The sequence below is a fragment of the Symphodus melops genome (genome assembly GCF_947650265.1).
Source record: "Symphodus melops genome assembly, chromosome: 1".
Classification (NCBI taxonomy): Eukaryota; Metazoa; Chordata; class Actinopteri; order Labriformes; family Labridae; genus Symphodus; species Symphodus melops.
The window spans coordinates 10,128,519-10,146,689 of record NC_136691.1 but is presented as its reverse complement, the minus strand read 5'-3'; the positions used below and the strand labels follow the sequence as shown (position 1 = coordinate 10,146,689).

Genomic DNA, 18,171 nt, shown 5'->3' with positions numbered 1-18,171 from the left:
GCCGGAGGAGTCAGACAGAGATGGATGAGAGAGTTAAGCTCGAGTACAAGAGGTGAAAGGTGGGGTAAGTAGCCTGTAGCCCCCACCCCCCCCAACCACCACCACCATGTGAGAGACCAATCACAAAACAGCTGCTCATCCTGCCCAGGCACAGCCGTCCATGGCTCGTTAAACAGAATGCAAATGAGACGCATCGTTTGAAAAGCACACAAAAATGTGCCCGCAGTGGTGCACATACAAGCTCAGAATGGTGCTGGATTTAACAATGTACACCAACTGCACACTCGACACGATTTGACATTTCTATTAAAGCCAATGTAATATGCAGCAGTGGACTGTAGCCCAGAGTTTGTAAATCTCCTGAGAGTGTGAAACTCTGCACACCAGGAATAGATTCACAAGTATGGCCAAGGTGTGTGTGTGTGTGTGTGTGTGTGTGTGTGTGTGTGTGTGTGTGTGTGTGTGTGTGTGTGTGTGTGTGTGTGTGTGTGTGTGTGTTTGAATGTAGGTCAGATAGGGGACACAGAGGAGAATATCGCTTTGCATAACCAGTAAAGAGAAAATTCTGACTGCAGTCTGACTAGTTGTGGTGGGAATTTAGGATCTTTCTTTTCTTTTTTATACAGTATATTTTTTTTTTAAAGACTATTATAATTAATCATTATATTATAGTTTGCCTTACTTGTATTGCATTAAGCATATCTGAGGGGCAACTTAACGTAAATTGAATAGATCCTGCTGATAAACATTTTAAATGTTAAAATGTTTGCATAAACCTTAGAGAGGAAGCATTTCAATGTTACTTTTATTGCGTGCATGACCATGTTGCTCGATCGCATGAGTGACTTCCCATCACTCAGCCAGAAGATATAAGATATGTTTTCCTCAAATCTTCCTCTTTAACCCTTGACTCCTCCACCCTGGAGATGCAGGATGCCAGAAACAGCAGTATGCTTTGCTTTATACTCTTCTTCCTTTCAGCTGGAGTATCTGTGCCCCCGGCTGGACTTGATGCCAGTGCACCTGGGCTTTCTCTCAACAGTCAAATTAATAAGCTTCCTTCTCTCCTGCAGAGAAATCCCTTCAGACCTCTGCACCAGCGGAGGCCCAGCGGGAGCAGAAACTGGGCTAAGCTGATCCAGGACAGAGCCAACTGGGAGTGATTGACTCTCCAATTTGAAGAAGGTTAAACACCTCAGTGCCCTGGCTGACTCCTTGCAAGATTACGTGCCACTCAAGGTGAGGAAGCAGAGGTGGAGTGGATGTGGCATGAAAGGTGGGTGTGAGAGGTAACGTTACTCCTTTTTACAGTGTAAGTCAGCAAATGAAAGTAGCTGTCGTGGAAAAAAACAAAAAACAAAGAAAAAGAAACCCTACTGCAACCTGTCCCCAAAAATTTAGCTGAATATTTCTTTTTTTTTTTTTTGTCAGAGAGAGACTGTTCATGCACACATTTAGGCTTACTGACCAATTAGTCACCAGACATAAACGACTAGGCTGACAGGAGAGATAGAAATTTGAGACTATTTCCTCAGTTTTGAGAATAGCTTTTGTTCTTTGGGTAAAAAAATGGAGACAAAAACCCTTAATGGCTCCTCTTAAAGAGAAATGAAAATTTAACCCCTGACACAACAACAGAGGCAGTCATAAGTCGTTGCATCACAGCCTGTCACAGCAGCTGTTGCTTTGAAAAAAACCTTCAAAAGGACAGTCTCACTGACTGTCTAACATTAAAGCAATTCTTTCACTCAACAGCTGCTCTACATGACGGTTCGTCTCCAATCTAATGTACAGACTTTGACGTCTTTTGTTACACTGATTACAATAAGGATTAGATTCTGCTCGTGAGTCTGTGTTCTTACTCACCCAAAGGAGTAAACCCTGCAGTGTTTGCTGTGTATCCTGTTAGTCAGGCTGTATTTGGGGTCCAGACACGCAGTCCAGGATCCTTTAGTTCCCTGTTGAGTAGCTTCCCCTTTGAACAGTGATGCACAAGAAACCTGGACACACACACAAAAAACATTATTCGTTCATTATGTCATTCAAAAGATTCACAACTCAACAAACTCTTCTGTGTTCAGGGAAGCAGACACTTTTCCAAGCACTCTACATTGTTGTCAAGAGCTCTTTTTCAAGGTTATTCATGTTCCCTGAATGCAACTTGGGGACTTGGGTAATATAAAGAGGTACGACAGATCCGTTTGCAGCATAAAAATTAAAGACAAGATTTAAACATGCTACATAACATTTCAAACAACAAACACAGGATTTTAAGGCTCCTCCACAAACTTAACCAAGCTTCCTTCTTTATTGCTACTTTTGACTGGTGTAAGAAAAGAGTGCTTCTGTCTGACTCTTTTAAAAGGTGAAACTCTGTATGCTGCAGTATACACAGATGTAAAAAAAAAACAAAAACAAGAATCTGTCTGCTCGCCCCAAAGGTCTTAATCAACAGAGGCAATACGATCTCATTTGATCTTTTTTGTCGGAATATGTGGCTTTCCAGGAAAACAAATGTTTCATCTTGACATCCACAGTTTTTTTCAAGAACACATCTTGCGTGAACAATTGACGCTTTATGTGAGTCAGATAATGAATCAAAGACAATCTCCTCTGTTTTCTTGGCTACAATATGCAGCACGCACCAGAGGTTTTCTTTTATTTCCGATATAAACAAGATACTTATTTTTTTTAAATCTTGCATTGACCTACAAAAAAGAGCTAAAAAATGCACAATATGTATATATTACTCAGTCAATGTTTGTATCTGAAATCCTTCAAATACAGCAAAGAATCAAGGCCACACAAAGACAATATAAAAGCGATTCATTGTATGTTTATATGATTCATAACTCCACACAGTTGTTTTTAACATAGTTGAAATTGAAGCAAGAATGCACAGATCATCAGAGCTTGGTTTTTCAATATTCAGACAGCTCTGAGCAGTTGGGAATTAAGCATGTGTAAGAGGAAGACAGCGTCGACAGCATCTGTCTCACCAAGTTTACAATGATTAGCCCAAGTCACATAGGAAAATAAATCACATGACAGGAAGTTTGTAGAATTACATCCACATTTAGAATTTGAAACTGGCAGCTTGGCTGCCCTTTTGTGAGTTGTTGGGACTTATTTTTTAGTATGTTTTTTTAGTAAGTATTTGAACACAAATACTATGAATCAATGGAAGCTGCAGTTGAATTGGACCCTGGTCTGATGAGTGTGTCGATAATACGTTGTGGGTCTTCATGATGTAAATCTGCAGCACAGTCAAGTCTCTCAATGAAAGAGTAAGAGAAGAGGAGACATTAAAGAAAGATGATGAAAACAAGAAGGAGATACAAGTTTATTATATACTCAATAATCCATACAGTCTGTCTGGTTTTGCAGTCTTTATTTACACCAATTCAGTTTCCAAACTGTGTGAGATCTGATGTAAAATTCAACCACAAGCAAGGAGAGAAAAATTGGTTTGTAGTGTAGTGTAACATTTAAATATATGATCAACTTTACTATTCAAGACACAAACCTATCATATCTTGTTTTATTGGTGAAAAAGTTATTTTATGTACCCACAAAGCATACTTTTATTTGGATGTTGCACGTCTTCAAAGAAAATCCTTTTGAAATGCCGTAGCGAAAAATGTATCCATCAAACTTTGAATCTGTGACTCCACTCAGCTCCTACTCACCCACAACCGGCAAACTGTTAAGTGTTTCTGAGTCTTTATAATGAAAATGTGTCTGCATAAACTGTGTACATACAGAGAGTAAATGCATGTATACATGTCAGCATGTTCTGTTGTATTTTTTTGTTTACTGCAGTTTTATACTAAGCTTTGGCTCAGAAGCTGCTGCTGAATATTTTCTGTCTGGTGTTTTTAAGCTCCACCAGCTGCAGACATTTCACAGAGAAAGATAAAATATTGTGTCAGACTTGATGGTATTTAATTGCTCTACTTTACACAATGAAAGTGTAAACAAAGTAGCACTAAACGGAGTATTATCTAAACAAATAGCTCACAGTGTTTGTGTAGATTAATAAAATATGAAGCCAGCTCCTCTTGGGGACCCTTCCCAGGACATTGGGTCAAGTCCATTTTATTTATGTAACCTGATAATTCAAACAACATGTTTGTTCCAAGGCCACTTTACAAACTCTACAGTACACAAACATCCTTCCCTTCCATCGACTTCACTTCCAAACCTCTAAAGGAAGATGGCCTGAAGACATCTCAATTCGTATTGAACACCATTTCAAATTGAATTTGGCCTAAAGGTTCAGCATCATTTTTTTTGTGAGTGTTCAAGTCCGCCACAACAACTGGAGAGTCACCAGTTGGCTTTCTCTCAAGGACCCCACCCAGTGACTGATACTCAAAATTAGGGGTGTGCACATTTAGCTGACTAATTGATTCAACGTTGTCAGCCTGGCTAGTTGGTTCAAGAGTTATTAGTTTATTAAACAAATTATTATTATTATTTTTTTTAATATAATTTGGCCCTCGATGCCAGTCAGATTCTGTGCCAAGCTGAAACAGAGCCATCTGTTCATACTGGCTGTAGCTCGGATAGTGGGCCTTCTCTCTATGGCCGAATGTAAACAAGTGAACAGGTAGAATCTTGCAGCAACTGCTTGGTTGGCAGTATTTGGGACTGTTTTCTTACCTTCAGGCTAGTGGGTTTGTTAAAATGAAAATTTCAGTTGAAACAACTACAACTTACCTCGTCCATACTGCTGGTTGCTCCGTTAAGTTCTGTTAATGGCTTTGTCAGCGTTTAGGCCCTGTTGTTCTTGCTCACGGCAGAAGCCCTAGTTTCCTTGGACCATGAAAAATGCTACAGCTACTTTAATCCATTTGCCACTGCAATGGTACCAGGGGAAGTTAAAATAAAAGTTAAAGTAAAAAGTCACTTAAAGTGGCTTTTTTTTTAACATCATACAAAATAGCATGTGGTCAGCACACACTCTACTTGAATGGGTTTGGAAAAAGATCCATTTTGCTGTTAATTGTTAATGATTTCAGGTTGATGGTGTTTATCAGTACACCATGAACAGAGTTCAGTAAAATTCTAAAAGTTTCTTGATTACCATACTCCTTCACATCTGCAGACTTATTCATAGCATTTACGAACATTCACAGTGAAAACTGACATGAAAGAATGCTCTCATTAAGCACCTAATCAAAGGAATGAACACTAACTGCAGTCAGGCTAATTAGAAAAAAAACATACTTTTATGTGCTTTTATATCTTTCCCTTCTATACGTGTGTGCTGGTCGAGGATGCATGAAAGATATACTGACTGCTATTGATTGGACAGTTGTGTCATGGGCTATCTCTCTGAGTAACAGCTCTACCAGGCACTGTGTCAGTCAGCATTACAGCTGAAGACGCTGCGACGCGCCCTCCAACTCCCCCCACCCTCTGCTGTCACTGTGTATGACAGACAGTTCCCTTCCCCATCTTCCCACACACACACACACACACACACACACTCACACACACACACACACACACACACACACACACACACACTCACACACACACACACACTCACACTCACACACACACACACACACACACACACACACACACACACACACACACACACACACACACACACACACTCACAATCCCTTTTCTCTATGTTCTTGTCCTTGTCTCTTACATTCACACACACAAGCTGCTGTACACACACACACACACACACACACACACACACACACACACACAAACACACACACACATGCACACCTACACGAACACACAACCACAAACACACATCCCGGGCTAATTCATTATGAACTGAATGTCTGCTTTGTGAAAGATATAGAACAAGTGCTTAGTCATTTGGATTGAGGTACTCAGTGTTCTCACTGTATTGTGTGAGGGGAAAAAGACAAGTTGCTGATTTATCTACAAGCCAATTCATTATAATAAAAACTGCAGCACATTTAATCGAAAAAACGTTCATAGCGCTCTTCTGTGTATATGGTATAAAATGAACTTGTGTCTTTGTACATACTTCTAAATAAAAGGATCAAGGCGCATAATTTAAGCTTTCTCAATCCCTCGATATTTCTTACAATTTGATTCCGAACATCAAAATCTATTTGGAGTAATTTGATTCAGACATAAAGACCGCAACATCTCATTGATTAAATATGAATAGAAGGGCTGGAAGTTCAATCTGTATGGTAATCAATAGAGTTATGAATTATATGTGCGCTGTCGAGCAAGGCAAGAGCTCTCTGGCTGAGCTGAACGTGAAAGAGGAGCAAGTGTAGTTCAGTCTTGGTCTGATAAAGACAAGCTTGTCATATTTTTTTATATATGCAACAGTGAGCTTTTAAGAAAATGCCTGGCTTTCAATTTGGGCAAATACTTTAATTGTCTTTTTCCGAAGTACAGACTCAATGCTAAACCTGTGCATCTGGTTCCAAGGTTTAGTTAAGCTTAAGTTAAACACATTAAACAAGTGAAATATGTTGTGTTTGCAAGATGTCAGCAAAGCAAGAAGCCAACTTTGTCAACTTTGTTAGACTGAGGTTTTTACATCAGTCTAAAGCATGAAGCCATAGACAGAGCCACTGAAATACTAAGCTAGTTAATAGCTAGTAAACCCTGTAACTCCTCCACTCAAATTACTTTCTTTACACCTTCCCTTTATATTTAATGTTGGCTGTACTGCTCACATCTGTACATATTAGCACGTGATGTGCTGTACATAATAGTATGTCTGCCATTGGAGTTAAATCAGCTAACACTACTGTAATAAATACTGTAAAGCTAACGACCTTGTGTTAATTAGCCCATCTGTTACATGATCACATACTTTTTATTATGTTTAAGCATATTTTGCACTACTTACCACTGCACTAATGTCGCATATAATCATGTACATATTAGTTTGTTAAATGAGTTTGATTATAGTTACATATCTAAAGTTATGGCGTGCAGATATGTCTTGTGTAGTGACTACCTGGCCAATAGCTGACTGATCAATTTCTGATAACAAAGATCTCAGAGGGTTTCAAAACTTTATCTGTTCAGTGGTTTTTAAAGTTAGATTTGGCACAAATATGAATTAAAACTTCAAGCTTGATACAACAGGAACTTGTTTCACAGAGCAGTAAGAAGTCAAAGAAGGATTGCTTACTTGTGGTGTTGTAATGTAGTGGAGGAACCTTTTGGCTTCATCCTCCAGAGAATGACTCTCACTGGCCCAGGGCTCCAGGTCCATATGCCAGCGAGGAGCCTGGAGTGGAAAACACACATTCACACACACACACACACGCACACACACACACACACACACACACACACACACACACACACACACACACACACACACACACAAATACACAACAGTGGTCATTAATGATGAAAAGAACATGAACATTGACAAGAAACATCAAAGTAGGCCACTCAGAAGAAGTACAAGGATAACAACAATGGGAGCTTTATTCTTGCAGGTATTCCAACCCACTTGTGTACAGCTACTGATGGAATCAAACTAGGTCACGATGTACTCAGTGGAGGATTTTTTTTTCTCACCTGTGTGTTAGTGACAAACTGCTAAAGTTCAGCTCCAGTGTTGTTTTGGTGAAACAGTGGATGCTATTCCTTCTCAGGCATTCTGCAGTGCTCAGTAGAGATAATTTAATGTATTGTAAAAAGTCCAGCTATTTTAACAGTGGAAAAATAAGTGCTTAGACTTCACCGTCCGCTGACTGTAGCAGCTCAGTGCTGCTGTGTGACCACATTCCTAGAATCTGGCAGAGCTCTACTCTACAGCTGCTTCATTTCTACAGGAATGTGTCTGTTTATGATTAGAGGAGAGGCAAAGAGATGGAGAATGAAAAGAGGAAGGGAAAAAGGACAGACAGAGCTTCCATAATGCACTTCAATGGTTGTACAATCATTTCTTGGGGGCAAATAACACAGCCAAATGTTCATTAGCAGCCCTGGTATAAATAGCCTTGTTGATTTCATGGGATTTCCCTTTAAAGTGTTAAAAAAGTGCTGCAGCATATTTTCACATATTCCATAAACATGCACAGATCATTTCTGGCTTGTCTCACAAGATCATGTTTGCATTTGTTCCATGCTCTGGGCACAGCTGGTGAACAGTCTGTAAAGAGGCAGAGATGTTTAGGAAAATAACCAAGTGTTTGAATTCTTTCTCATTCTCTCCTTCACTCCTTATACGCTTGTGCACTCTGCTTGAATAAAGAAACAACACAATTAGCCTCAGCTTTTGAAGGATTTGACATTTACCTGAAAGCTCCGGTCATTGACGGTCGTGTTTGTGTTTTCATTAACTCCCTCATATTTTAATCAGTTTATTAAGCCACACAGAACGCTTTGACTTTACAGTTTGCATTATAAATGAATTAAAAAAAGAATATATATTATACAAAGTAACTGGTCTACAATAATATGTAGTCATGAACAAAATGGCACGACAGCAGAAAAAAATGCTCTGATGACTGGCATCAGTCCAGTTCCACTCACGGTGCTCACTAGTTTTGTTTTTGGTAGACATTTCTTAAAACTAATTTTGTGAATAGAAAAACATCTATTGTTGTACATCGCTAGTCACTACAATTTGCTGCCAGTACAATTCTTTTGTATTGCACCTGCAAATGCATGTAAATGACCCGACAATCACAATAAAATATTCATTCATTGTATCAAAAAACATCACACTTGAGGCTGGGATGTTGTACTGGCTATTTGCCCGTCCATAATTATTTCCTTACATGTTCACATATGTGATCTACTAACACACTTCATGTGATGCTGCTGTCTTTTCTTTAATGAACATGTGGAAACGCACAACATTCACATAAAATCCTATAAACATGTTGCCCTCTACTTGTACATTATCTATCATGTTTGCCATTTCCCTCTCCAGTGATGCTGATCCTGAGACCTGACAGCGCAGAGAATCAGCAGTCCCTGCTAAAGCTGTAGAGCTGGATCCACGCAACACTGTTCAGTGTTTGGCATTCAGCTTCTTATTGATTTGTGGCGTGTCAAAACATCTCCAAAGAATGCTCCTTGTGCCTCAGCTCTCCTCCACCTCTCTCTTTCATTCAATACACCTTACTCTCTATTTCCAGTTCTCGCTTTCCTCTAGCTCACACATTCTGCTCTCTCTCTCTCGCTCTCTCTCTCTCTCTCTCTCTCTCTCTCTCTCTCTCTCTCTTTCTCTCTCTGTGTTTCTACGGTGTCTCAGTTTGAAATAATTGCACCAGTGATGCGTGATCAACACAATTACCCTGCAGGACAGATAGGGTGATGGGTGAGGACACGTGGATTTCACTATTGCTGTTGTTTTCTACGCTTTGATTTTCCTGATTTGCCTCTCACAGGCATCAGACAGAAGATGGAAGACTGATTTGTAAAGAAAAAAGTTGTGCATTAAGTAATCAGCAGAAAGTAAAGATAGAGGCAGACAGATGGGGGGGAAATCAAAGAAAAGTTAGAGTTTACAAATCTTATAACATGACATGAAAATGACATTTACTTATTTCAGCATTTCTAACAAAACAAGATAATATTGTCAATATTAACATAATACAGGAAGACAATTAGATCATTTTGTATTAAATGCATTGTTAAGTAAGAAAATGCATTGGATTTCTAGAATACTTTAGGAAGACAGACTGCGTGTTGCATTCCTTGACATATTTTATTCCCTCACAAAAAAATGAAAATGTAATGCAACTTTTTGTCATCTGAAAGACGAGCCACATTTTTTATCTACTGGTTTAATATGCCAGCAAAAAAGCCTTTATTTCACTGTTACAACTTTCTAATTCGTCCAAGATAAAAATCATACTTTACGCGTGAAAAGAGCTGGATCACTAAGATGTGATGTCTCTTTTCTTATTTATTTATTTTTTTAACTCTCTAAATCTCCTTGTTGAGACTTTGTAGTTCAGTTCCTTTATACAATTTTAATTCTGATCTTGTAGCTGAACATTTCTTTCCAAATGCCAAAGAAAACCAAAATGCCAATCTCAATTCACTTTGCCCCCCTGGTGCAGTATAGTGTGGAAAGTTTTACAGAGATGTTGAAGCTGTATGTCAGTTTCAGTTTCATCTCGTTCACATGTTAACAATCACATATCTTTCCAGGAAGCTGGAAGCTCCTACAGCTCTCTGTCTCTGTCTCATCTGCAGCTTGCAGATGGTCTTAATAGACACAGAGACAAGTAGAGGTGGCCACATGAGGGACACAATAATTAATATATTTTTTAAAGATATTTTGATGAAAAATATGCTTTTCTAATCTATCGTTTTTTTTCATACAGCTTAAACTTACATTTAAAATAGAGAGAGTGTGTGTGTTTTTGCAAACATTTCCTCGCCTATGAGCTTTTACTTACTGCTGAATCATCACTTTGTGCTGATGGGATTTGTGTTAAGCTCCATGTTCAGTGAAGCAACTAAACAAGTCCTCAGCACCTCAGGGACCGCAGAGGTAAGCAGTGTTAATAACAAACATGCAGATCATCACCGAGAGCTGTCGAGCCTCGGCTTTGTACACCTTCATCCCATGACATTTGCTATAATTACACCCACAGCAAGAGCAGCCCAGGAATTTGCCTTGACATGAGTGGTAGGATAGAAAATTGGAAATAGTGAGTCAATACAATGACACGGAGAGATAGAAGAGGCAACATGTTTGAAAGTGTTCCTGATGATTTAAATGTGCAATTGAAACATTTGAAAAGGTGTGAGTAATGAAAGTTTGTTGCCCATTTCTCTCAACGGGAGAAATAGCAGCTAGGGATGAATGAAATAAGATGCAATGGTAGAAAGTGAATTGAAGTGAGGAAAGTTAGGTTTTAGTTTCACTCTGAGTGAATTTGAAGACCAAGTGGCCAAAAGCAAGGTGAAAAAAGTATTGCATTTGCAGCTGATTTTTGGTTAAAGGAGATCTATCATTCTCCTCCATATTTTAATACATACATAATGTTACAATTGTTTGATGCTCAAATTAAACCTCAGCATAGTTTTTTGTTTGCATAATCACTGGAGGAGGTTTAACTGCTCTGAACGAGAAATTATGAGAACTTCACAAGACTTGTCCAGAACTTGATGTCAGGTTCAGCTGACATATTGAAGCAAAGCAGAGACAAAAGTTGTTGCACATGCCCAACCCGCAACTCTTTCAAGCACACGCCCACCCAGAAGTGCACTCGAACGTGACTGTAAACAGAGCTCCAGAGAAATGTAGGGATAAGAGACAGCAGCTGAAATGAACGGTTTCAGGGATTATACTGTAGCCAGTACAAGATAAATGAAGAGGTTTTTGAGCTACACATCTCAAAGCGCGACTCAATAGGGGTCACAGGCTGACATAATTAGGAGTGAAAGTGAGTATAATGGATCTCCTTTTAATTACTGAGACGTTTAAGAAAGACTTTAAACGATATGAAGTGGAGGTCAGTTGAAGTGCATAATTTTCACATTGGTGGTAATAGCTGAAACTTTATTACTAAATTGAACAAAGAAAATGTGTCTGTGCTCACCTCTGAAAACGTTCCCTTTGGTTATTTTACAGTAGCACTGTACCAAGTAGAACTGTGGCAAGCCGTTGAAGTGGCAGTCAAACACATCGGCTTACAGCTAACTGGCAGGTTGAAGCAGCATTTGAAGAATAAGCGACTAAACAGGTTAAAGATTCAGTAATAAGGAGGTTGCTTCGCTCCAAGCATGGAACAGAATCAGAGAGTGTCAGTGATGAAACAGGTAATTGTTGGTTCAAGTGAAATGATTGGAATTTGTCGCTGCAATGACATCTGGGAGAAAATGTGTGCTTAGTGCTGACTATTTGCTCTTAGAGAGCTCGATGAAATGTTTAAAGCAAAGTGGAAGTGTTGAAAGGAGTCTAATCTTCAGTTGAAGTAGGCCAATAAGTGATAAATTGGGCTGCAAGGATTCATTATAGTGGTCCTAAGAGTAAATAGTGCGTGTTCATGTCAGTAAAAGTTCTGACAGCAATTTTTGAAAACAGCTTGAGTTAATTGTTTGAGCAGTTGAAGCGTTGGTTGTTAATTGTTTGACTCTTATTTTAAAAGTAACATTTACTCTAAGTGGAAACAAACTGACTTCCAATTAAATAAACAGATTCATCGAATTAATGTGGTGATACGTCTTCTCCTCTACTTTTATTTCCCAGGGATACAAACAGACTTTTTTTTTTAACATCTCCACCCTCTTTTTTTGATTGCTCGGTTAAGGGGATGTTTCTGTATGGCCTGGATGTCTTGATGGAGCCCAGTGTGTTAGAGGATCTGTGCCTCTCAGCTTGGTGTTAGAGAGGTGTGAGCAGCCAGGCCAAGCATGAATAATCCCCCAGGGAGAAAAGGATGGATGGATGAACAAGAGATGAGTAGATAAAACACAGGAGGACTGTCTGTCAGAACACATTAGGTGGAACAGAAGAAGCCAAAAGTGTGAGGTAGCAGGTGACATGGGTTTGAAGAAGATTTGTTGTTCACCTCTAACTTTATATGGCACTATTAATCTGTTGTTGGTGTTTATTATTTAAAAAAAAACAATAACAACATACATACTACCTCATGGTGAAATACTCACAAGTGCCCTTGTCTGTCGATTGTCTGTCGTTCGTTATTTGTTGTCCAAATGTCTTTAGTTAAGTTATCTGTTTTATAGTACTGTTTTTTTTTTTATTGCTAGTTTTTAGTGCTCTTCTTTTGCACTGCAGGTTTGCACTGGGGTTGGGGGATTGCAATTTCATCTGTGCTGTATGTTTAACATGGAGCATATTTGACAATAAACAACATTGAACTTGAACTTGAACTTGAATAACAATTTTTAAAGCAGTTTTCTGAAGGAGGTGAGAATATTTTCTGTTACTTAAACTTAAAACACAGGTGCTCTTAATTTGAAAGGAAATTCCAGTATAGGTAAAGCAAATACGGGGAAAAAAACTGTGTGTCAGTCTACAAAACGATAAATGTAATACTAGAAGTAAGAAAAAAATAGAATAGTTTTTTTTGGCTAATCAGTCACTTCCTGCTTATTGCTAAGACCAAATCTTTCACTTGGTAGAATGTCGAATGGAGCAGCAAGAAATTCAGTCAGTCTCACAGATGACCGGAGTAGATCCTGAAGTATTTAGTCATTCAAAAATAGAATTTGAATCATGAATCCAAAACTGTTTTGAATCGAAAACAACGAAACCCCAAGACTCAAATTTAAATTGATTCTTGAGACACCTAAAGATTCCCAGCCCTATATGATACACAATATTTTGTTATTTAAGAACCCAGCTGATAAGGGAGCACGCTGGGTATATATAATTTCTTACTTAGAATAATATGGAGTGATTATTAAACATTTTATTTGACCCCCTTGAAAGACATTGGCAGAAGTGATATCAGAGGACAAAACAGCTTGTAACCGCTTTTGGAGGGCTCTTCCATGTCACTCGTAATTTATGTGTAAAATGTTACACAATGAATGACTCAAACTTTGTTACTTGGATGGCAACTTTCTACAAAATTCCACAAAATCTGACATTTTAAGCTGCAATATTCACAGAAAAGAGCGGTGAAATCCTGTGTTCACTCTGTTCAGAGCATATTTAAGGAGCTACAGTCAATAAAATGTCTTCAATGAACTGTCAGTTGGAGATTGATCACTCAGCAGTGGAGGCTTTACAGTGTGTAGTTCTTTTAAGAATCAACTAAGTTAACGTTTTACAATTACTCTCACCAGGCTGGAGATGCTTCAGAAAAATACAGCCAAGCTGTACGGAGCAAAGGTCGAAACTGTGAATTTAACAGTGTGAAGATTATTTCTTTAACACTGTGGAACATCTAGAAGTTTGGAAAATGTTCTTTGACAGGTTATATTTTCAGCTCGGCTGAAAACACAGCAGTGCCAAATAAAGCTCGAGAAGACATGCATTGAATGTGTGAGCATGCAGGGAAGCAGTGGTTCAATCAAACAGTAGGCAGCCGATTCACATTAGTCTCCATGAGCTCCTATAATCAGTGAAGCCAGGTGAGAGTCCGAGATGTATGTTTAATTAGGGAAAATTGAGAATCTTTTCTTCCAGTAATGCTAAGGACTAAGAGCTTAAAAGACATCTATCCATATGAATGACACTAGTGTTTCTGATGGCTTTAAAGTCATTGTTTTACTTCCATCAAACATTCAGATTAAATATAAACAAAAACTATTTAAATATTTCACCAGATAATTGCAATGATGGAAGTGCCTTTTCTCTGTTTAATTAATTTAGAAGGCTCAGTCATTGAAGCAAAATATACTGTAAGAACTCATTGTGTGTTGGTTAAACAACCAGTTGTTAGTGCTGATGGAATTTAAACTTTTTATTATTATTTATTACTACTATCTTATGAGCATCAGAGGACGTTTAAAAGTTTCAAAGATGAAAAAGGAACCCACTGCCCTGAAGAGTTCTCGATAAGATGTTCCATTTTTTTACAATCCATGTGCCATTACAGGATACAAAGTATATGATTCAATATTTGTTCTGACTATGAACAAATCCTGTGAAAATACCAAAGCAATTATTGTGTTTTCCTGTTTTTTTTCTAACTTCCCCTCTCGCTCTGTGGCAGTCTGCCCAAAAGTAATTTGTTCCAACTGAAGATGAGAATCTCTGAAACACTTTGCAAACGTGAAGCTTGTTTTGTGGTAAATGTTAATCAAAAGAGGGGCAAGTGCATTTAATGGCTTCAAAGGAGACAAACCATAGTTCCAAAAAAATGCGCTGCTGAGCAGGTTTCACACGTGCAGTCAAACACCAAAAAGCATCCGCAGATTTAAACTCAACTTGTGAATTTATGAACAAAAAAACTTTCATTGATAAATGATACTGAATGAAAATTAAAAAAAACTGGTAGGCTATAATTTATAATACATTTCTTTCCTTTTGCATTTAAAAATATTTTCCCACCAGCCTACCCCACCATGTCTCTTTAAATTACTCAAATGATAGACTGACCTGAATGGTGAGTAGCAAAGCACAACAACTCCTAATCTTGCTCTGTGGTGATCTTAAACAACATTTCCATATGGCCCCCACAATGCAAATTAATAAACATTTGAAACACTAGCTGTTGAATTATATATATCCTATATTAGTTCAATGTTAATGCTAAATGGACTGAAGCTTGTATAGCACCTTCTGGTCTTCTGAACACTCACAGTCCTTTACACTGCAAATCACAACTACCCACTGATTTTAGAGGCTGCTATGTAAGGTGACCATCAGATGCATCTAATTCCCATTCATTCACATTCATACTCCATTTAAGTGTTTTATTTAAATGTTTTGGACAGTGATAGACTAGTCTGAAGAGGAACATGTCATGTTCTGGGTTCAGCTTTGTTTTAGCCTTTTCATGGTTTTTGTTTGCACAGAAACAATATCGTATATCATCTTCCTTATCCTTTGAAGATGCTGTTAAGTTTTAACTGCAAATATGTGCCAGAAAACTTGATTAACTCATTAACTTTTCCACCAAAGAGTTAAGAAGATTTATTAATCTTGATAATATCACTTCTCTATACTGATTATTTTGAACAGCAAAGAAAAGATTTAAAATGTACACTGTGAATGGATATTTTCATATTTTAGCTATTGATTGACCAAACATGAAGACGTTTTTCTGAGCACCATCGTTCTGACAAATCAGAGGTATGGAGACTGTTTTATTCTGATCAGACCAAGCTGTCTCCACTTCCTCCGGTGTTGTTTTGACTCTTCTGACAGGCCCAGCTCACAGCTGAGGTACAGTGAGAGAAGGAGAGGGTATAACAGAATTAAAGGGGAGGATTACGCTGATCTTTTTTAATAACGGTGGTAATCTCAGAGGAGTTTAGCCTCAGTCTCAAAGGCAGAGTGATGCTGTGAAGAAAAAGATGACTGCAGAGGAGAGGAGAGACACATGAGCAGAGCTTGGAAGTAAATGGTTTGTGTGTGTGAAAAGAGTGGACAAAAAACTAAAATTGGAGGTTGAGGCACAGATGGTGTAGATGGAACATTTAGAGATTGTTCTCCTCTCTGTCCTGTTTTTCTATCATAGATGTCTAACATGCGCACATCTGGTTTGCATCAACTGTTAGAGAGAGACTAACTTGTGTGTGTAACTGAAATATTCTTTGAATGTTTATTGTACAGTGGCTGAGATTGAATTAACCTCTGAGTATCATTCAAAATTGAGGATTTGAATTGCTAAATGAAAGCTGATTGACCAACTGGCGTTCATTCTTATTCAGCAATTTGTGCCATCACATACAAGGCAGCCCCATTGTGTGTCTATCTGCTCTCTATAACCAGATTCTGCACATGAACACAAAATCTGTTGGCAAGCAACCATGTTTTTGGCTTTTGTAGTATTCTGGTTTCTGTTTTAGTATTAGTAGTTTTGTCCAGCAGTGTTGGCATTGGCTGTAGAAGAAAAAGTCAGTGTGGATAACACATCTATCTCTAACTCGTAGCTGATGCACTGAGAGGCCTTTAGTAGTACCTTGCATTCCCCGGGGGCTGTGCTGTCACAACATAGTCTGAGGTGAACCAATAGGTTCAGAGATTGGTTTCGTTCTTAAATCAAAGCATGTCTGTTAGCTGTGTCAGCTTTACAAAGCTGCTGTATAGTTCATCGCACCCCAAGATGCTTTGCTGAAACATCCCAAACAATCCGTGCTGAACCCAGAGATCCAACTCATTTTTGCAGCCCTTAATTATAGAGGAAGTGATATGACATGAAACCGTATTACAGAAAAGAGCCACTTTACAAGTTGGATCAGAGCAGCAGCCATCAGAATATGTTAGCATTAAAAGGGACATTATTGGTTGCTTTGAGTGACAAGGACATACATTTCATAACACTTGCTTATGAATTCTTGAAAAATGAATGCAAAGTAGTCAGTGCTGTTCCATATAATGGCGTAAACGGAGCATGCTGTTATGATTGCAGCTCATTTCCAGCGCTTTCTTTACATTGCCTGGTAAAGGTAAACAAGGCCAGCCATTTGCATTTGTGCAATATATTATGTTCCCTTTTTTTTCCATACGTAAACAAACAAGCATACCCATGAAAGCCAACATGTTCTCTGGAGTCCTTTGACGTGTCATGGCATGTACAATCAACTTAAATCTCTATAGGATTGGCTGTTGCCTTGGAAACACAGCCCACTTCCATTCACTTTTAGCACCTTCACTCATACTTATTCACACAGACATACACAAATGTTTCTTTTCATCACCAGATGGTATGAGGTGGTTGTATAAGAGGTGAGACACAGATATAAATTGATTGACACCACTGTTGTTGTCTGACATCATCACATTTTGTTTGAACGGAGCCAACTTCTTGGCCGCAGTCTCAAGCGACAGATGGGTTTTTATTGTTCGCAGTCTCGCTGTTTAAACCTGCTTGTGTGTCGGAGAGTGTGAGTCCGTCGTTGCAAGTGTGCGCCTGTCTTCTTGGACAATATCCCAGATCTGAGATCTGTTTTTCTAATGTCTAGTTGGGAAGAGCAGAGGGAGCACTCTGGGTACCATATGACATTTACTGCCTTAAATGGTGATGGAAAAACAGAGAAAATTGCAGTACGGTGGTTAAAGATAGGTGGTTATTTTCTCCTATTATGTTGCATTGTTTTGCCATGTTGTGAGTTAGATTCTTACATTTAAATGATAACTGAATGGGAAAATACACATAAATAATTATGTATATATATATGTACGTTTGTGTGTGTGTGTGTGTGTGTGTGTGTGTGTGTGTGTGTGTGTGTGTGTTGCCATTTCATAATGTAATTGAACGTGTTCTTGGTTGTTTTGTAAGCTTGGATTCCTGCCCACATTATGACCAAACAGTAGTGTCTCTGCAAGCCGTCAGCCTGTGAATGTATTTCTAATTTAATCTTCCAATTCAGTGCCTTCCTCTCTGTGTGATTTCCATTCTCTCATGTTCAGCTATTGAATACACACTGTAGAAACTGTTTTTTTTTTTTAAACAGAAAACCAGCAATATTCATACAAAAACAAGGCTGAAAGCAACACCAAGCTCTAAATGTGATCATTCTTGAGGCTCACTGGCTGCCTGTGCTGCTTTTGTTGTCTTTGTAACCAGACACAAGTACCTA

At 38.5% G+C, this 18,171-nt stretch overlaps 1 protein-coding gene across 1 annotated transcript in view; it reads right to left on the bottom strand.

The window, feature by feature from the left end:
* Window positions 1–18,171, bottom strand: part of mettl24 (methyltransferase like 24) — a 42,258-nt gene that overhangs the window by 10,878 nt on the left and 13,209 nt on the right. The window contains exons 3-4 of the mRNA XM_079371348.1: window positions 7,160–7,258; window positions 1,867–2,000 (exon numbers count right to left, since the gene is read on the bottom strand). Coding sequence (XP_079227474.1) covers window positions 1,867–2,000; window positions 7,160–7,258 — 233 coding nt within the window. The remainder of the gene's footprint in view (window positions 1–1,866; window positions 2,001–7,159; window positions 7,259–18,171) is intronic.